Below are 22,055 nucleotides of genomic sequence, written 5' to 3' on the forward strand. Positions count from 1 at the left end.
ATGACAGTGTTTCTTCCTTTGGTGATATTAATCAAGACTTGTTTGTGTGTCTTGTTCTTTGAAAATGACTAACTCTCCAGTAAACAGTTGGAAATAATGGTTCTGTGAAAGGGATAAAAGAGTTAAAAAGAGGGGCCAGGGAGTCATGAGTATAAAGATCTGTGCAAACTGAAGAACTTCCTGGCACGGTATAATCTAATTTCACAAGTATATGACATTCACACAAAAAGTGCTTCCATGAAGATGACTGCATAATTTAATATTTCCGGATTTAAAAAAAAAAATTTTTTAACGTTTATTTGTTATATTATTGAGAGAGACAGCATGAATGCAGGAGGGGCAGAGAAAGAGGGAGACACAGAATCTGAAGGAGGCTCCAGGCTCTGAGCTCTCAGACCAGAGCCTGACACAGGGCTCCAACTCACAATCCAACTCACAATCCAACTCACAAACCGGGAGATTATGACCTGAGCCAAAGGCAGACGCTTAACCGACTGAGCCACCCAGGTGCCTCTAGTATTTCCAGATTCTTAAAATAGTCCATCAATGCTGAAAGTTAAATATTGCAAATAGACCTAAACATTCAGATAATACATTTGTTAGATAAAAATAATAAATACCTTAAAAGATTTAAAGATAATATATGCTTCAAGGGATCAAAGGCATGAAAATAAGAGTTAAAAACATAATAGCTAGATATATGAAAGAAGTTTAGGAAAAAAGTAGAAATGAGAAATGGTCATTGAAATTAAGATCTTTATTGGGTTATAAAAGATTTTGAAAACTAGGAGATAGATCAAGGAATTATACAGGTAAAGTGAGATAAAGAAGACATGAAAAATACTGAGACATGAAAAACAGAATGAAAAGGACCAATATAGTTTATAGTGATTTCAGAACACAAAGTAGAGAGTAGAGAAGAAATGTTTAAATAAAAATTTGCTTAAAATTCTCCAGAACTGTTGGAATGCATGGATTTATGGGTTAGGTGGCAAAAGTCATGAGCAGAATAAATAAAAATAAATCCCAGTCCAGGAACATCCTGGAGAAATTCTAGAATGCCAACAGAAATTCTAGAATGCCAAATAATCTATAAAGCACCCAAAGGGAAAAGGCACGACACTTACCAAGGAATAAAGATTAATCTATTGCCGACTTCTCAGTAACAAGGATAAATGCCAGAAGATAATGGGACTATATTTCCAAAGTGCTAAGATAAAATAACTGTGCATGTATGTGTAGGTGTGTGTAGTCACATATCCAATTTGAGTGCAATTAAGATATTAAATACTCACTTGTCAATAGATTCTTCCTGAATGAACTATGTGAGTATTGTAGAATGATGGAAGTTGAATTAAAAGAAGGAACAAGAAATAATGATGTACAAAGAAATGCTCCAAATAAGAACTAATACGTTAAAAAAAATAGTAGCAATGATAATGACTACAGGGATGTTAACAAAATAGTCCCGAATTACTGGATACGAATAACAAATAACAGATGAGATTGAATGGCTTAATGGAGAGTCAGTGAGTGATCTAATCCTGGTGGTGGTGGGGAGTATAGAGCTGCTGATTAACATCAAACTTGAAGTATTCATATTAAAATTTTCAGGATTAGAGTAAAAGAAAGAATTACAATAAATGTAAATGGTCTAAATTTGCTACTTAGACTGTCATACTGGATTGAAAATAATCCGGGGGGGAGGGGGTAGTGTTGTGCATCTGGGTGGCTTAGTCAGTTAAGTGTCTGACTCTTGATTTCAACTCAGGTCATGATGTCATGGTCCTGAGATGGAGTCCTGTGTTGGACTCCATGCCGGTTGCAGAGTCTGCCTAAGATTCTCCTCTCTGCCCTTCCTCCACTATCTCTTGTGCATGTCTCTCACAAAATAGGAATAATAATAATAATAATAATAATAATAAATAATAATAATAATAATACAGTTGGTCAAAGAGATAAGAACAAAAGTACTGTCACAAAAAAGTCAAAAGCTTATAAAAGGATGGAAAAAAGACTTGCCAGGCATATATTAACTGAAAGAAAACTAAAACAAGTTGTACTAATATCAGATGTAATAGTCATTACTGGGTAAAGAAGGGATTTGTACAATGATAAAACATTTAGTTCTCAGGAAGATATTCAAAGTTGCATGTATGTAGGCTCAAATATATAGAGTATAAACTGAAAGAATTACAAAGAGAAAGAAACAAATTCACCACTTGGTGGCTTATCTTAACAGTTTTCCCAATGATTATAAAGTTTGGGAATTTTGAAGATTTGAAACAAACAAGTTTATAGCAACCATGATTAACATGTCAAAAGAATAAATCATAATGGTTGGGGTTTTGTACATAGCAGAGCTGCTCCCTCGCTGTGATCTGTTGAAAGTCAGCCCTCAAGACAAGGGTTTGGTGGGGTGGGGGTGGGGGGGGCAAGAAAGAAAACAAAAAATTAAAAACAAAACAAAAACAAAAAAATAAATCATAATGGCAATTCTGAAATATTTAGAAATGATAATTAAAATGATACATATTAAAACTTGTAAGATACAGCTTAAAAATTTTTTTTTAATTTTTAAATGTTTATTTATCTTAGAGAGAGAGAGACAGAGACAGAACACTAGCAGAGAATGGGCAGAGAGAGAGGGAGACACAGAGTCTGAAGCAGCCTCTAGGCTCTGAGCTGTCAGCACAGAGCCTGACGCGGGCCCGAACCATCAAACTGTGAGATCATGACCTGAGCTGAAGTTGGATGCTCAACCAGCTGAGCCACCCAGGCACCCTGAATGTTTTTTAAATCTAATTTCATTAGCCAAGTGTCCAATTCAGGAAGTTTATAAAAATAATCAGATTATACACCGTATACAAGGAAGAAAACAAGTACAGAAATTAAAGACATAGAAAATACAGTACATTTCACACAAACTCAAAGCTGGCAGTTTGAAAAATGTATTAAATAGGCAAATCCATGGTAAGTTGAATCAGAAAAAAAGAGATGGTATCAATATATGGTTTTGGAATGAAATGGGGAACAACAGACATTAAAAAGCTAAAAAGACAGTTCTATGAACAATATTTTATGGTAATATATTTGAAATTAGGTAAAAGAATTTCCTAGAAAATATAACTTGCCAGAGAAAATTTTAAATAACCTTTAACCAGTAAAAGAAATAGAATTCGTTTTAAAAATTGTATCCATAAAATGAACAAAATCCCTTCCTCCCAAACAACAGTGGCAGCAATAATAAAAGTAACAGCAGGGGCGCCTGGGTGGCGCAGTCGGTTGAGCGTCTGACTTCAGCCAGGTCACGATCTCGCGGTCTGTGAGTTCGAGCCCCGCGTCGGGCTCTGGGCTGATGGCTCAGAGCCTGGAGCCTGTTTCCGATTCTGTGTCTCCCTCTCTCTCTGCCCCTCCCCCGTTCATGCTCTGTCTCTCTCTGTCCCAAAAATAAATAAACGTTGAAAAAAAAAAAGTTAACAGCAGCAGAACACAAACCAACCACAAAAGAACTTAAACTGAACATCAGGAGGTAACTCCTAATCATTTAAGTAGCATACAATTCAAATGTCAAGTACACCTTTCTAGATTATAGAAAAGGAAGAAATGCTCCACAGTTCACTTTATGAGTGGAATATAATCTTCATAGAGAAACTAGACAAAGCCAAGCAAGTTAGAAGAGTCATAGGCTAATTTAGTCTAAAGTTGTAATCATATCACATAAATTCAATATAAAATAATAACATTTGGAATGGTGTAAACTATTTATAATGAGCAAATTGGCTTTATTTTAGGAATATAAGAATGGATAAACATTAGAGAATCTTAGAGACTAAGATATTTAGTAAATTTACAGTAATTTAGTAATTTAGTAATTTAGTAAATTAACAGATCAAAGAAAAAAGTATCAGTAGATGTAGAAAAAGACAGTTTGATAAAATTCAGTGTAATTTATGATAAAAACCTTTTAGCAAAGTGATAAGGATATGACCCACAAAAGACTCAATGATAGAGAACAAACTAAGGGTTGATGGAGGGAGGTGAGTGGGAGATGGCCTAGGTGTCTGTATTAAGTAGGTCACTTGTCATGAGCACTGGGTGTTGTATGTAAGTGATGAATCATTGAATTCTACTTCTGAAACCAATATTGCACTTCATGTTAACTAAAATATAAAAAATAAATTTTAAAAGTGGTAAGAATATGTATGCTACTGTACATATGGTACATGCTGAAGAATTTTCTTTGGAGTTAGGAACACTTATTTACTCAGGAAAAAGGGAACTGTGCCATTTCTAATCTGCATCAATTAAGTGTCTTTAGTGGAGTAAAATGAGATAAATAAAAGATAAAAGGATTAAAAAGAAGAAATAAACTGAAATTGTTTGCAGGTAATATGACTGCCTGTGTAGAAAACACAAAACAGTGTATAGATAACTTTCTAAAACAAATAAAACTCTGCAAGGTTGCTAGATATAAGATCAATATATTAAAGGCTGTTGGTATAATTTTATAAATTTGTAGCTTTAACAAAGACTTGAGCTGTTTAGAAATTTCACAAAAATGTGGACAATTATGCTGAAAATCATTGTAATTCAGGAAAAAGTATAAAAGAAGACTTAGATATTCTGCATGATTTGTTATGTTTATGGGTGGGAAACTCAGTATCATCATGATTCCAGTTTTATGCATACTAATAGATAATTCAGTCAAAACAGAAAGTTTGAATATGTGTTGTGTGTGTGTGGGGGGGTAATTTGACTAACTGATTCTAAAATTCACATTGAAGAGTAAATGGCCCATAATAACTAATTTTGGAGAATAGAATAGTGGGGACTTACTCTACCACCTAGTATTAAGACACTGTTTCCATATCCCTTTGACTATAATCAGGCAGTAGTAGGCAACGGGACATATGGAAGTAATGGAGAGTTTACAAATAGATGCATAGTTATGTAGAAACTTCAAAGTGTGGGTATTATAGGTCATTGAAGGGAATATGTACTGTTTATTTAATGACTGGTTTTAGGACAATTGAAAATCCATATGGGAAATAATTATTTAATACCATACATAAAAGTAAGAGGTAGAATAAAGATACAAATCTGAAAAACAAATCTTTAAATTTTTATTTGAAAATATAAAACAACATCTTAACCTCATTGTAGAAGAAATTTTTTTAAGAAAGATACAGCGAGCACAAGCCAAATAGGAAAGTATTGATAGATTTGGTTACATTAAGTTTAAAAACTTCCCTATGCTCTAAGATACTGTAAACATTGTGAAAAGACAAGTATAGACTAAGATATGTTATACATAAAGTTGACAAAGTTTTAGTGTATAGAATTTTAGAGAAACTCTACAAATAAATAAGGACAAAACGGCCCATTTAAAAAATGGCAGAGATAGAATTTACAGAAAATGTCTAATATGCACAAAGAAGCATGTACAAGACATACAGTTTAAAGTCTATGAATAGGAGAATGAGTAAATAAGCTGTAGTGTATTATGTAGTAAAATACCTAACGGCATTTAGAAATGAAAGAAGTAATTCAGTAGAAGCATCAATAGATGTAAATCTAAAAATATGCTGAATGTGAGTTTTAGGATATCTACAGTGTACCTGTTTTCTGTAAGATGTTTAAACTGGACTAGCAATTTTCTTTCAGATCTTTGGTCTTGATTGTTTCTGTCATTGCCAGAATCTCTTAGAAACATGTTTTCTTAAGATGTTTTTTTCTTCTGCCTTTTTTCTTTTCATATTTTACTGTTTGTTTTGTTTGCTGTATCCTTGGCCTTACCTGTGGTCCGAGATGTCCTTGAGTAAGTTTGCTGTCCCATAGGTGCCCCAAACTCTTTTGTCTTTCCCCACCTATGGGCCCCCTATTCCTGTTCACATTAGAACCCAGCTCATTTTCTTATGACGTGTTCTTCTGGACCTGAGGTAAAACAGCCTGTGTTTGTACTCCCCTGAACTGATTTGACTTCGGGACTAGATGTAGAATGACTATCTCCTCTCCTATCTAATAAAAATTTGTTGACCGTTTCTGTGTGGTTTACTTCATGCTGTGAATGAAATAGGAAGAGAATGTAATTTTCCTTTCTTGGAAGGGATCTTATGATCTAATAGACTAGTCAGTCTTAAAAGAAGAAAAATGTCTTTGCCTTCTCTTTTATTCGAATTGAGTTTTAGATAGTCGTCTCATTTAGTACTCAGGAGCAGCTTTTTGAATAAAGGTAATATTTTGTTTTTCATAATTAGAGATATATAACAAATATAATATAATATAATATAATATAATATATAATATAGGTTTTTTTTTTTATGTTTTTCAGAATTTAAACAAACAAGCCTATGATTTGGCAAAGGCTTTACTGAAGAGGACAGCGCAAGCTATTGAACCGTATATTACCAATGTAAGTTTTTCTTGTAATTGGTTGTCAGAAGGATTAGCCAAAATTTTAAAGATAGCTAGAGGCAAAATTTTGGCAAGTAATATTACATAATTTTAAATTTCATGTTGTTTTAATTATTAAATAATATATTTTCTTTATCCTTCTTATTTAAAATTATTCTTGGTTAATATTTTATGGGTGGTTAGCTCCCCTCTTGTTTGTTCATTCATTAACTTCTTTCAAGTTGCCTAGAACTAGAACATCTTTAATTTTGGTTAGCAAGATACACTTTTTATTTCTAATATTACAAGTAGAGCTAAATATTAGATAAAATATATAGAACTTCTCATTATTTAGGGAAGTTAGAGCTTTTTGAAGATTAAATTGATTGTACAAGAAGTAGATATGAACTAATACCAAGACCTTAAAGTTGAAGGCACATATTAATGGCAGTGATTTGGTACAGTTGCCTATCTTGCTATTCCTGGGGTAGATTTAAAATACAACTACCTTTTTTGAAAAAGAGGAGGAATTGAGATGAAATGAGCCCTTTCAGTATCATCCCAAATCTGCTTGACTGTCTTGTAGCTGTTTTCAGAAGAAATGTATTTTAGCTGATAGGTTATTGTAAGTTTTATTTGTCTCTCCTTAGTACACTTGAGTTGCACCACTCTAGATACATTCTGTGTGAATGGTGCCGCCTGGAACAAATCTAGAACACAGTGTTAGTGTTGGCCTCTGGAATTTATGTAGCAGTTCTCTCTACTTTCCACTTTCACTTACCTCCAAATATGTAAATGTTATAAATCAGTCTTCTTGAAAAGAGTGAGAAAGTCATTTATAATCACTTATGTATTTAATTTTCCTGAAGTTTATTTAAGGGGCATATTTCCTATAGTATATAAAAATTTGAAGTCTATATATAAAATACATGATGAAAAAATGTGCTTTGAATAGTAACAAACTTTATAAAATAGTATCTTGGTAAATCTCAGTTTTTGTTTCTGACTTACTTATAGCCTTAAATAATTCTAAGCACATGATGATTTGGAAAAATGTATTTGATTTGTAAGGAAATTGTTTTGGAGGGTGAATTTTCACAGTTTGGACAATCAAATTGTGTAATCTATCTTAATAGCTCGAAATTGGCAGAGAATTCTAAATAATGATATCTGCAGGTTTTGTGAGTCTTGGGTGTTGGCTGGAGTAAATTGGTTGGATTGAGTGGGTTGAGTTTTGTTTTGTTTTGTTTTGTTTTTCATTATTGACCTAGTGGCATTTGAAGTGTTTAGACCCAGACTTATGCATTCTGTGATTAATTAGCCTTCCCTTTTCCTTTGATTCGAGTATATCTGAATGACTATCTCCATGGCCCTTTAGTTATACTAGGTGAGCTCCTCCTGGTGGTCATTTATTTAAACTGATACTGCCAACCCAGATGTTTCCTAGGGGAACACTTACATTTTTTTGGTGCCTTTTTTCTGGTTCATTATACTATTGTCTCAACATATGTATGTGTTTGAAAATACTTATAATTAGAGCTAAAAGAAAAAGGACCAGAGAAATACTTTTAGCAATCTCAGGTAAATCAAGGTAAAAACATTTCCTTATCACTAATACCTTATATTAATTTTTTGTTCTTAGTAGTTCTTGCCTGCAGAAGTAGAACTGCCCTCTTGTATCTTTATCAGAAGCTGGGGGAGGAGAGGCACAAGATTAGTAGAATGGTCTGAGCAGACTTTCAATTGTATGTTTATTCCCAATACTTTGTTCATTGTTTTATCTCATTTTCTTGTTCTTTGCTTTATTTGAGGGTTGGCTAAGAAGTCATTGAGAATTGCTTTTTTTCCCTCTTTTAATCTTATACATCTTATTTTTCTACCTCAAACCTATACAGTTAACATTTAAAATTACTTTCTAGTGAACTTAATTGTTTTGTAGTAGGATGAAATGAATTACATTACTAAAATAATTCTCAGCCTTTTTGGACTTGTACATGTAGTAGCCATTATTCATTTATCTTTCTAGTGGAGAATTAGCAAGCAAAAAGAGAGGTAGGATACTGAGGTAATAATAACCCCATTTCTATCTCTTTTTTGCTTATGTTGTTTTCACTATCATGGATATCCTATAGACACATTCAAGTTCTTAATAATTAGTGATTCTTAGATATATAGAACTTGAATGACTGTGGTGGTGTAGATTATTTTTTAAATATAAAATTTGTCAATTGACAACTCAAAACAAACCAAAAAGTATTAAATAATTTTTAAAAAGGTAAAACAGTATCAAAAACAAAAAGTACAGGGTACACTGTACAGTAACAAATCAAAAAATTTTCTGCATGGATCACTTCTTGGTAATTTTAGTTTTCATTAGGACGTTTTAGTTACAAGTTTCAAGTTGCTTAATCTTGCTAGCCTCAGTATTTGCATCTGTAAGATGAGGTTAATAAAATGCTTGGAGTGATTGTAGAGAATGTGTTGTTTAATGTGAAAGCACTTTCGTAAGTAAAATTGACCATTAAACTTAAGGTAGAATTTCTTGCTGACCTTTAACTTACCCATACTCCTTTCATTAGGAGGCAGTTGTTACAAAATAAATTTGTAGTGGGAAAATCAGTTACCTGTTTATAAATAAAAGGCTAATGTATTTTGGAAGGAAATACTTTAATCAAACCTCTATCTGCCTCTTCCACTATAAGTCCTTATGGAGAACATGGATTGTTTTACTTATATTATAGTACCTGCTGCATATTATTCATTTGCTAAATGTGTATTGGGCACCTACTCTGTCAGGCACTATGGCAAGCTCTTCCTATACAGTGGAGAAGACTGACTTGGCCCTTGCCTTTATGGAGATTATAAATGTTAGATAATTGTTATTGATGACATTTATAAGAAGTTAACCCAGGGAGTGATTTTTTGTTTTTTTTTAATTTTCAAGTGAGTTTTCTCCATACTGATGAAGAAGACAATTAGATCATGTGACAAGGTGGCCAGATTGGAAAGGATTATTGTGTTTTTGTTAAGGAAAGGTTAGATTTACTGTTTTTAAACAGGAGAAAATTTGTGAATGAAAACAAAGCCATTTTATTTTCAGCCTGAATGAGAATTTAACCTCAGAGGTCATGAAATTCTTTCCCCACAATATTGATAAACCAGGACAACAAACAAGTTACTTTAAAAACGAGTAAAGAAAGAATAGTAAAATAGAATTTGTTCTCCACCACCCCCCCCCCCCCCCCCCCCATCATGGATACTTAGTTTGTGCAGTCTCACCGACATAACAAACTTCATTTAAGAATAACCTGAACACTATGGAGCCTGCTTGGGATTCTCTTTCTCCTTTCTCTCTGACCCTCCCCCTGCTTGCGTGCTCTGTCTCTCTTCCTCTCTCTCAAAGTAGTTAAATAAACTTAAAAAAAAAAAAAAAAAAAGATGAACCTGAGTTAGGGGCACCTGGGTGACTCAGTTGGTTAAGTGTTCGAATCTTGATTTTGGCTCAGGTCATGATCTGACCATCATGAGTTGGATCCCCATGTTGGGCTCTGCACTGGGTGTAGAGCCTGCTTGGGATAATCCCCCCCCCCCACCCCAGCCATTGCTCCTCCCCAGCTCATGCACATGCCTACTGTCTCGCTCTCTCTCAATACCTGACTTAAAGTAAGCAGAAAAGACCTAGAAATGTGAAGTCTTGAACTTTGTACTATCCATATAGAAAACCTATTTAAGCCAGGTTGTGTTGACTGTAACTGAGAGAAGAGATCAGGGCTTATGTGTTATAAAAAATCCTTAAACTACTTCTTCAAGGAGACAGAATATCCTGTTGAGACTGTGTCGTATATTCTCTGGCTTAATTTCTTACAAATTTGGAAGACTTTAAATAGAAAGGAACTGGACCATTATGCTATGTATCTTTACCAGTTTTGGTAGTAATATGGTAAATGATCTGAATGTGGAAACCACTTATAGCTGGTTCCTTATAGAAATAAAGTTGTTCAAATTTGGATTTTCAGCGTGTGTGTGTTGTGTACTTTTAATTGGATTTTCAGTAGTGCTGTAAACCTTGTACATATGCACACACATTTCATCAGAATATAAAAGAAGACAAAAAAGATTAGAAAGAGGTTGTTTTGCTGAGAGCTTTCCCTCAAGGTCAGGAACACGACTGGGATGTCTGCTCTTGCCACTGTTATTCAACGTAGTGTTGGAAGTCTTAGCCTCAGCAGTCAGATAACACAAAGGAATAAAAGGCATTCAGATTGGCAAGGCGAAGTCAAACTTTCACTGTTCTCAGGTGACATGATACTCTATATGGAAAACCCAAAAGATTCCACCAAAAAGCTGCTGGAACTGATCCATGCATTCAGCAGAGTTGCAGAATATAAAATCAATGCACAGAAATCGGTTGCATTCCTATACACCAATAATGAAACAACGGAAAGAGAAATCAAGGAATCGATCCCATTTACGGTTGCACCAAAAACCATGAAATACCTAGAAATAAACCTAACCAAAGAGGTGAAAAATCTATACACTGAAAACTATAGAAAGCTTATGAAAGAAATTGAAGACACAAAAAAAGTGGAAAAATATTCCATGCTCCTGGATTAGAAGAACAAATATTGTAAAAATGTTGATACTACCCAAAGTAATCTACATATTTAATGCAATCCCTATCAAAATAACACCAGCATTCTTCACAAAGCTAGAACAAGCAATCCTAAAATTTGTATGGAACCAGAAAAGACCCTGAATAGCCAAAACAATCCTGAAAAAGAAAACCAAAGCAGGAGGCATCACAATCCCAGACTTCAAGATGTATTACAAAGCCGTAATCATCAAGACAGTATGGTACTGGCACAAAAACAGTCAGTGGAACAGAATAGGGAACCCAGAAATGGACCCAAATATGTAAGGCCAACTAATCTTTGACAAAGCAGGAAAGAATATCCAATGGAAAAAAGACAGTCTCTTCAGCAAGTGGTGCTGGGAAAACTGGACAGCGACATGCAGAAGAATGAACCTGCACCACTTTCTTACACCATACCCAAAAATAAACTCAAAGTGGATGAAAGACCTAAACGTAAGACAGGAAGCCATCAAAATCCTCGAGGAGAAAGCAGGCAGAAACCTCTTTGATCTTGGCCGCAGCAACTTCTTACTCAACACGTCTTTGGAGGCAAGGGAAACAAACGCAAAAATGAACTCTTAGGACTTCATCAAAATAAAAAGCTTCTGTACAGTGAAGGAAATAATCAGAAAAACCAAAAGGCGATCGATGGAATGGGAGAATATATTTGCAAATGACATAACAGATGAAGGATTAGTATCCAAAATCTATAAAGAACTTACAACACCCCAAAAACAATCCAGTGCAGAAATGGGCAAAAGGCATAAATAGACACTTCTTCAAGAAGACATCCAATCCACATGACGGACTGACACATGAAAAAATGCTCAACATCACTCATCAGGGAAATACAAATTAAAACCACAATGAGATACCACCTCACACCTGTCAGAATGACTACAATTAACAACTCCAGCAACAACAGATACTGGTGAGGATGTGGAGAAAGAGGATCTCTTTTCCACTGCTGGTAGGAATGCAAACTGATGCAGCCACTCTGGAAACAGTATGGAGGTTCCTGAAAAAATTAAAAATAGAACTACCCTACAACCTAGCAATTGCACTACTAGGTATTTATCCAAGGGATACAGGTGTGCTATTTCAAAGGGGTAGTGTACCCCAGTGTTTGTAGCAGTGCTGTTGACAATAGCCAAAGTATGGAAAGAGCCCAAATGTCCATTGATAGATGAATGGATAAAGATGTGATATATACACATACATACATACAATGGAGTATTACTCAGCAATAAAAAAAAAATGAACTCTTGCCATTTGCAACTACATAGTTGGAACTAGAGGGTATTATGCTAAGCAAAATTAGAGAAAGACAAATATATGAGTTTACTTATATGAAGACTTTTAAGATACAAAACAAATGAACATTGGGGAAGGGAAGCAAAAATAAGAACAGGGAGGGGGACAAAACATAAGAGACTCATAAAAGAACATAGAGTTGCTGGAGGGGTTTTGAGGGGGATGGGCTAAATGGGTAAGGAGCATTAAGGAACACACTTGTTGGGATGAGCACTGGGTGTTATATGTAGGGGATGAATCACTGGAATCTACTCCTGAAATCATTGTTGCACTATATGCTAACTAACTTGGATGTAAATTAAAAAATAAATAAAATACAAAGGAAAAAAGAGGTTGTTTGGGGGCACCTGGGTGGTTAAGCGCCCAACTTTGGCTCAGGTCATGATCTCACAGTATGTGGATTCAAGCCCCACGTCGGGCTCTGTGCTGACAGCTCAGAGCCTGGGTCCTAGTTCAAATTCTGTGTCTCCCTCTCTGTCTGCCCTTGTTCTGCTTGCGCTCTTTCTCTCAAAAGTAAACAGAAAAAAATAGGTTGTTTTGCATTGTAAATATAAAATTGTATGTTTTAAAAATGGAATTGGCTCCTTCTGTGAAGATACAAGGCTTTTTCTTCAGTGTTCTTGTCTTCCATACATGCCAAGGTGATGTGATCTCTTGACTTTAAGAAAGTTACCTAGTAGGGAAATTAAGACATGTACACAAATATAACTGTATTACAACTTAAAATATAGTAAGTACCATAATGAAAAATAAAGTACATATGGTAGGTAGAGTGTTGATTGATAAGCTAATTGATAAATTAGTACAAGTTATCTTTTGTTGTGTACAAGGTGAATTTCATGTACAAGGTGAACTAGCCTGTAGTTTCCTACCTACTGTTAGAAAATGTTTTGATAAACCTAGTTTGATTTTGTATAAAATAATAATAAATTTAATTGAATAATAATGAAGATTTTAGAAAATTCATTTTGTCTATGCCATTTCAATTAATGATAAATTTTCTTTCTCAAAAGTTTTTTAATCAGGTTCTGATGCTTGGGAAAACATCTATCAGCGATTTGTCAGAGCATGTCTTTGACTTAATTTTGGAGCTCTATAATATTGATAGTCATTTGCTGCTCTCAGTTTTACCCCAGCTTGAATTTAAATTAAAGGTAACTATTCTAAAAGGGATATGGTCTGTCAGCCACATTAGCAAAGAGCATTATTTGTGGCTCTTTAATTCTTAGGATGGTTTTTAGCTGGATATTACAGATGTTGTGGTATATTACTGTTATTAATTACATATTTGTACCTTACCTGTTTACCTCCAGTGCCCAGGGTGATGCCTAGCAGATAGCAGTTACTTAATGACTTAGGGTAGTATTTTTCTTCAGATATTTTCTAAATGAATTCTAGATTGTGACTGACTTTTCAGATCATAGCTATACATCAAGCTTGTTTTCAGGCACATTTTATAGTGGTTCCCAAGATCCCTTGATTAGGCAATAAAAATAGTTTAGGGTCTGTTATTCACATGTTGTGAAATATTTTCCTTTTGTGCATATTCTGTTATGCTTATGTTGAAAGCTCCATTACTTTTCTCATAGTTCTCTGGGATCTGTTGGTGGCATATTGCTATCACCTTGACATTAAATTATCCCATCAAATTGAGTTCCATTTGTAGATTTGAGGAATAGTCTTTTCTCTTTCAAATTATTGCAGGAAGATTAAATAAAGCTGGTTATAATGAATAATCTTTGATGAAACCTGATGTACCACCCAGAAAAGTTCTTAAATGATTTCTGTATTACAGTTCTTGTTTCTAAAGATTTTTGTCTCTTTCAAAACAAAAAAAATAAACAGTTCATATTGGTAGTGCGAGTACCCCACAAAACCAGCAAATGATCATTCTTGTTTTATTCTAGGGTATATTTTTGGTATATTTCTCAAGTGAGCCACTTGATTCACTGGCCTCCCTGCTCTGTTTTTTTTCCTCATGTAGTTAGCAATTTTGATGAGGCAGAATGCAGTCATACTTTGAATTTTTGGTTGATATGATTTTCTTTAATAAAAATATTTAATACTATAAGAAATATAAGTAAGGGATTATAATCCCTGCTTTCAGCAAATTCAACATCTAGAAGAGAAAAAAAGTTCAGATTTAATAAGAGGCCAGATATTACAGGTGTCCTAAAAGATACAGACAACATACAATTGAAACAAAGGAAACAACTGCAGAAGCATACAGAGGTAGGAAGATGCTGGGTCAATTTGTGGAACACAGAGGATTATAGTTGGATAGTAACATCAAGTAAGTTTAAATCATCCCTGGCTGCACATTAGAATCTTCACCCTGTGGAGCCTTAATAAACAGATGTCCAGGGATTAAATCAGACCAGTTGATCAGAATTATTGGCAATAAAATCCAGGCAGTTTTGTTTTGTTTTGTTTTGTTTTGTTTTGTTTTGTTTTGTTTTGTTTTGTTTTGTTTTGTTTTGTTTTAGAGCTTTAGAGGTCATTTTAATGTGCCCCAGGGTTGAAAAGTACTTATTTAGAGGAAGAGTGAGAGAAATAAGAGAGATGAGTTAGGTCATTATTGTGGGAGCTTCTAATGCTAGGCTTAGGCATTGTTTTAAAATTAAAAGAAAAAAAAAGTATACAGTAACATCTGTAGCACCTTGAGTATCAAACAAATAGTTTTTCAAGGATCTGTATAGGTTTGATGTGAGTTAGGTTTTGAATTTGATTGTGAATGGAAATGAGCCTAAATTGTAAGAAGGGCCTCTAACGTTTAGTCAGACTTTGTTATGTATTTTCATGTAGGGAGTTACTGCTTTAATGAGATGATGAGATCATTTAAGAGAACATTTAATTTTTTGAAAAGTTTGAGCATTTTTGTGTATAAGTTTTCATCTGGAGTTCATGAAAGTTTTTGTGGAATTGAGAGATGAGGAAAATCATGGGAAAATTGTCATGAATATATCTACCTGATAGTTTTAAAGCTGTCTGTGTTTTGTTTTAGAGCAATGATAATGAGGAACGCCTACAAGTTGTTAAACTACTGGCAAAAATGTTTGGGGCAAAGGATTCAGAATTGGCTTCTCAAAACAAACCACTCTGGCAGTGTTACTTGGGCAGGTATATGACTTTGGTGTCCTGTTTAAAAGTAATATATGTTTATATCTACTTTACATTATTTTAAAACACCCGTATTTAATATTTTTCTGAATTATTAAAAATTAAAGATTTTATATTTTGAGATTTTTTTTTTTAATATATGTTGAAATGTTTGAATGTTGGTAGTGATTGGCCATATTTACAGTTGCCCTTCTTTTCATCTTATTTTGCCCTTAATTTTTGAAAGATGATACATTAACTTTTTTACTTTTTTTTTTTTTTTAAAGATAATACGTTTATAAAGCTATCTCAAGGGGCACTTGGGTGGCTCCTGGGTTAAGCGTCTAACTTCGGCTCAGGTCATTATCTCAAGGTTTTTGGATTCGAGTCCCGCATCATGCTCTATGCTGACAGCTCAGAGCCTGGAGCCTGCTTCAGATTCTGTCTCCCTCTCTCTGCCCCCCCCCCCTCAAAAATAAATAAATATTAAAAAATTTAAAAAGCTATCTCAAAAGGTATTATAGTCACGAAATTAAAATGTGTTATTATTACATAGCAGTGATTCATTCCAACTGGAAATAAATCATGAGACATTTGTAAAGACAAGGATATCCACAGAATGAAGAAATAAATGATATGCGTGTTCTTCCTCCTAACCTCCATTGTACATTTCTCATTTAAAGAAAATGATAACCTGAATTCCATGTATGCTTTTAATTTCCACAAATCTGAAATTGGTTGCAAAATTTTGAGTGTGTTTGTAGATTTCTCTTTTCTATGAGAAGAGTTCGTTTCATTACATTTCTAAAAGTATCCCTGACCTTGAATATGTTAAAACCACCTCTCAAGTGCCCTGGCTGAAATGTACTTTGGCCCTGAAGTTAAAGGAGAACCCCTCCCACCCCCACCCCTGTCCCCAAATTTTTCTCATAACAAATAATGCAATTAAGTCATAAATAGGATTTTAAAAGTCTTGTTCTTTTTTTTTTTTGTATTGAAATATTTGTTATAACCACTTTTCCGTCCCCTCTTAATACTAGAACTGTCGATGATGATGATAAATTTAATCTCTTTTGGCCTTATTTTTCTAATTTTTTAAATGAGGTAGAAGGTTTTATAAATTCTTAAGTGCTAAATTCATAATGTGATTTCCTGCCTCTTATGTAGCTCAGTACTATTTGACAAGGTGCATTAAATAAATAAATTTTAGCCCATTGTAATTTTGAGTTTGATTTCTAGACTTTTTCCCCTTAAACAACAATGGAAAGTTCTTGGGTAGTAGAGCAAAATATTTTATACGTTTAATTATACCAGTCAACTTAAAGTCCACTTAATGTGGTAAAACAAAAATACAGTTTTTACTTACAGACATTTAATATATCTTTAAATCAGGACTTGATTTACCCAGACTTTGTGAGATTTTAGAAGGGGAAAAAAATCTCGATTAAAATTTATGTCACATTTCCATTACATTGTAATTTTTTCTTTTAATTTTAATGGCCTAAAATTGAAACTCACTGATTCTTACCAAGTTTAAGGACCTAGACTATTTTTTTAAAGAGGTCTTATATTTATTTGTAATGGTTAAATAGCACATGTCTAATTGAAAAATGGTAAAGTACATAAGGATGGAGTACTTGGATTCAAAACACTCTGGAAACTTTACATGAGATCACAGACTGGATGTTAAAACTTTTTTGAGTGTACTTCACAGAGCATTTTTTTTTTCCTAATAATAAGCTTTTAAGAATAATTTGGTGCTCATTTTGAAGACCTCTTTCCCACCCCCTTTAAAATACTGAATTTGTTTCTTACAGTATAGGGTGATACATGATTTGGAAACCTTTTGGTGATACAGAATTAAGACATATGAAAATACTGAGTGGAAAATTCTTGCTTTGCTTTGATGTTCTTGTTGATACTAGACAAGATTTTTTAAGAAACATCACTGTTTTGCATTCCAGGATGAACCAGTATATAGGCTTTCAACATCAATAGTTTAGAGATGACTAGACATCACGTGCTTTATGATGGAGGAACAGGATGCCATCTGTGAAATAGCCTTGCTAAAACAGTGAATCTGAATATTACTGGTGTCTAGATCTAACTGTCAGTTTATAAGATTTAGGAGAGAGGGGAGCCTATTAATTTAAGTCAGAAAAATGTAATGTAGCAAAATCTGAACTCTGGAAAAACACTACACACACAATCAAAAGCAGTTACTTCACCAAATAAATTATAAGGAAAAAAATTGATGGAGGAGAAATACAAGATCAAAAGATACTTAAGTGACATCAATAAATGAGTTTTAGTATTTTAGAAATATATACTAAGATACTTCTTCATATAAAAATTGGCTTTAGTATTAGTGGAAATGCGATGGTTAACTGGATAGGAGTAATTTGGGCTCAGTTTTTAGAGTCATGTAAAATAATATGGGGTTTAGTGCAAGGTCTGCCACACTTTTGTGAATGTTCTATATTTAAGAAGGGATACTTTGAGGAAAGGTTTTCTTTCCAGACACAGTTTAGGATTTATATAATGTATCTATGAACTATGTACACACATATGCATATATAAACAGGCATATTTGAAAGTATAATACTTATAGGAAAAATCTTGTCCTTCTAAGTTTTGTGCTTGAGCCAAGCATGTATTGTTTATACATGTTCCTTGAAAGTACATAGTTCAGGAGATTGTGCTGGTTTAATATCGACATTCCAAAGCATTCATAAATATATAGCATATCAAAACTTTGTTGAAAGAGTCTGACTTCCACTTTGAATTACTCTACATAAATTGTTTTTTCTTTTAATTAGAGGAATAAATATAAATTGAATAAACACATATCTGTTTCTCTTATTTTAAAGATCATTCTGTGCCTTTATATTTTTTCAGGTTTAATGACATCCATGTACCAATCCGCCTGGAATGTGTCAAGTTTGCTAGTCACTGTCTCATGAACCATCCTGATTTAGCAAAGGACTTAACAGGTACTATATACCCACAATAGCCAATATTTCTAGATGCTTGTTGGTGAAAAAAATCAGTTTCATGTTTACATATATATGTGTGTGTGTGTGTGTGTGTGTGTGTGTGTGTGTGTGTGTGTGTGTAACTGATATATATGTGTATATATATATACATATATGTGTGTGTATATATGTGTGTGTGTGTGTGTGTGTGTATGTGTATATATATATATGTGTGTGTGTGTATAGGAAAAGTATCCCCCTTTTTGGTTATTGTGTTAAATAAAGACTATTTGGTAAAGTCTTCTTTCAGCTCATCATCATGGAAGTTACTCTCTGAAGCCAGAAGCTTGACTCCTTGTGCCGCCTTAGTCTAGAAGCACCTATAAAAAGTCAGTGTTACCAGAGACAGTACTAGTTCTTTAGTTTAAGAACAATTTTAAAGATATTTTAGGCATTTGGATTTGAACAGGTTTTGACTTTGATGTTCTTTACTATTCTTTAACATTTTGAGAACTGAGTTGTGAGTCATTAATTTTTAAGCTTATTAAACTATGCTAAATGGAGGTAACTTTTCTGAAATCTTTATATTTATAAGGCAGTTTAGAACTTTGCATTTTTGTAGTAATAAGAATATCATATATTCTTTTATAAAATTTTTTAAAGTTTCTTTATTTTCAAGGTGGGGGAGGGGCAGAGAGAGAAGGAGACAAAATCCCAAACAGGCCCTGTGCTTTCAGTGCAGAGACCCAATGTGGGGCTTGAACTCAGGAACCACGAGATCATGTCCTGAGCTGAAGTCCAATCCTTAACTGACTGAGCCACCCAGGTGCCCCAGTTTTTTTTAAAATTAGGAAATAGTTCAGAAAATAACAGATGACTATGATAGCCACTATGTCTTTTTTAGAAATGTTAGCATTTTTGCTGTATTTCCTTAAGAGATTAAAAAAAGAAAAGAAATTGTTGATGTAGTTGAAATGCCCCTTATAAATTGTATTCTTCCTGTTTGCAGAGGGTAGCCCACTCCACTAAATTTGGTCTGCATCCTGTTTGTTTTTCTATGTCACATGTGTCCATAAATTATATGCAGTATTGTTATGTGTTTTAAAAATCTTACTGAATTTGATGGTGTTGAACTTATTTTATATTTTTTATTTTCCATGCTTCTTGTTTTGTTTTCCTGTTTCCCTCTTTTCTGCTTAATTGATTAATTTTCTTTGTTCTCATTTTTCCTTTTCCCCTTGTGGGCTTGGAAGTTAACATTCTCTTTTGTGCTTTCACTACATAATTGATTAGTGAAGTCTAAAGTCAGAACTCTCACTTCTTTCTGAGCAATCAAGGAACCTTGAAAGTTTTAACTGCACACTCTCTTCCTATCTTTCATATTATTGTTACTTTCTCTTTTTAAAACTTTACTAACTTGTAGTACATTTTTAACTGATTTTTTTAATGGTCTTTGCTTACGCTTCTTAAATCTTACTACTTCCTTCTGAGTTTCTTTTGATAAAGAAAATGATAAAGTGTATTATTAGTTTATAATATTTTTAACAATAATTTGTCATAGTCATGCTTTCAGGTTTTGCTGAATTTCTACCGGTCAGATTTAAACAGCAAATATTTCTCATTTTCATCCTTTTGAGGGGAGATGCCCTGCCTTGAACCCTCTATTTACCCACTCACTTCTGAATTTGGACTGATTGTTCTTTAAGCTTCTGCTTTGTAGTATTGATCTTTAGATGATCCTTTCTTCCTCTCACTTTTGTCTTTTCCCTCTCTTTCGTCCTTTCTTTTCCTTTTCCTTTTCCTTTTCCTTTTCCTTTTCCTTTTCCTTTTCCTTTTCCTTTTCCTTTTCCTTTTCCTTTTCCTTTTCCTTTTCCTACCTTCTGTGTGTGTGTGTGTGTGTGTGTGTGTGTGTGTGTGTGTGTGTGTGTCTGTCTGTTCTGTTTCTTCTTCCTCTTTTTCCCTGGACGTTTCTTTTGCTGTAGCATTTTGTTCTTCTGTTCTTATGTTACTGATGTAAGATTCTTTGAGAAAATTAATGATAATATTTTGGGGAATTTTTTTTCCTACAAAATGTTTGTTTTAGCTACTTGTTTTTCCCACCTTTTATTTGCTTTTGTTTATACTATCCCGTGTTTAGAGGCTTTCCTCAAATGCTTGGCAATATGTGGCTCTCTGCTCATAATTAAGAGTGTGGGACTAAATAAAGAGCTATTTGGAAAGCCCTGAATGTATACATGGTATTGGTGACTCTGAACTTAACTTTAGGGTGATCGCAATGGGTTGTTTGTTGGAAAATCTTCAGTTTAAGTACTTGCTCTTCAACTAAACTGATCTCCCACTGAAGAGTATCCTGTCAGAAGTTTGAAAGTCTAGCTGTTAGTGTCTTTGGGACTCCTTTATTATTACTTTATTCTTTTTTATTATTGAGTGCTATTCTGTTGTATAAATACACAATAATTTATCTTTTTTTTTGTTTGATGGACTTTTTGATTTAGGGCTGTTAATACTGAAATTACTGTATTCTTACAAGTGTTTCTATGGGTTTATGTTTTTATTTCTCTTTACTTAAGAGTGAAATTGCTGGTCATAGGGTAAATACGTGTTTAATTTTATAAGAAATGAGTAAGTTTTCCATATTAGCTCTACTGTTTTCCAGTTGCACTGATAAATGCTTGAGAGTTTTATTTCTTAAGCATTTTTGTCAACATTGTGTGTCATCAGTCATTTTGATTATAGTCCTTCTCATCAGTCTTGCTGTTTGTTGTGGTTTGAACTTGCAGTCTCCTGATGACTGATGAGATCAAGCATCTTTTTTATGGGCATATTGATATTTTCTTTTATGAAGTGTCTAAGTTTTAAATCCATCTTTTTAAAATTGGCTTGTATTTCTAACTGATTTGTAATAGTTCTGTATATATTCTAGACTTTAAAAAAAAAGTATTTTTCCTGTAGTCTGATTTTTTTCCTATTACCAGTGTATTATAAAAGGATACAGGAACAGTTAAATGAAAGAGATGCATAGGGCAAGGTGCGGTGAGGGTGGTTGGGTGCCTTCTCTGGTCTTATCACTCTCCTAGCACCTCCAAATGTTCACCAAACTGGAAGCTCTCCGAACCCCATTGTTTAGGCTTTTATTTTGTTTTTTATTCTCAAGGTAGCTAACATACAGTGTAGTCTTGGCTTCAGGAGTAGATTCCTGTGATTTACCACTTAGATACAATATGCAGTACTTATCCCAGCGAGTGCCCTCCTCAACGCCCAGCACCCATTTTCTGCACCCCCATAACTCCCCATCCCCATCAACCCTCAGTTCTCTGTACTTAAGAGTTTGCCTCCCTCTTTGTTTTCATATTATTTTTGCTTCCCTTCTCTTAGGTGCATCTGTTTTGTATCTTCCACATGAGTGAAATCATATGATATTTGTCTTTCTTTGACTGACTTACTTCGCTTAGCCTAACACCCTACCCTTGTAGGGTAAGTCCTGTTTGTCCCTAGCTGTGTTCAGAATTCTCTCTTTATTTTGTATTTTGCCAGTTTCACTATCATATGTGAAGTGTTGACCTGTTTTTGTTGATTTTGAAGGGAGTTCTCTGTGCCTCTTGGACTTGGATGCCTGTTTCCTTCCCCAGGTTAGGGAA

The 22,055-nt window shown here is 34.0% G+C and overlaps 1 protein-coding gene across 6 annotated transcripts in view; it reads left to right on the top strand.

Annotated features, from left to right (window-relative positions):
* The window catches only part of PDS5B (PDS5 cohesin associated factor B), a 191,910-nt gene that overhangs the window by 73,470 nt on the left and 96,385 nt on the right, over positions 1-22,055 (top strand). For all 6 annotated transcript variants that reach the window (XM_045473553.1, XM_045473563.1, XM_045473587.1 and 3 more), the window contains exons 7-10: positions 6,335-6,415; positions 13,357-13,497; positions 15,348-15,463; positions 18,341-18,435. In XM_045473553.1, coding sequence (XP_045329509.1) covers positions 6,335-6,415; positions 13,357-13,497; positions 15,348-15,463; positions 18,341-18,435 — 433 coding nt within the window. The remainder of the gene's footprint in view (positions 1-6,334; positions 6,416-13,356; positions 13,498-15,347; positions 15,464-18,340; positions 18,436-22,055) is intronic.

This window comes from Leopardus geoffroyi, chromosome A1 (assembly GCF_018350155.1).
Source record: "Leopardus geoffroyi isolate Oge1 chromosome A1, O.geoffroyi_Oge1_pat1.0, whole genome shotgun sequence".
NCBI lineage: Eukaryota > Metazoa > Chordata > Mammalia > Carnivora > Felidae > Leopardus > Leopardus geoffroyi.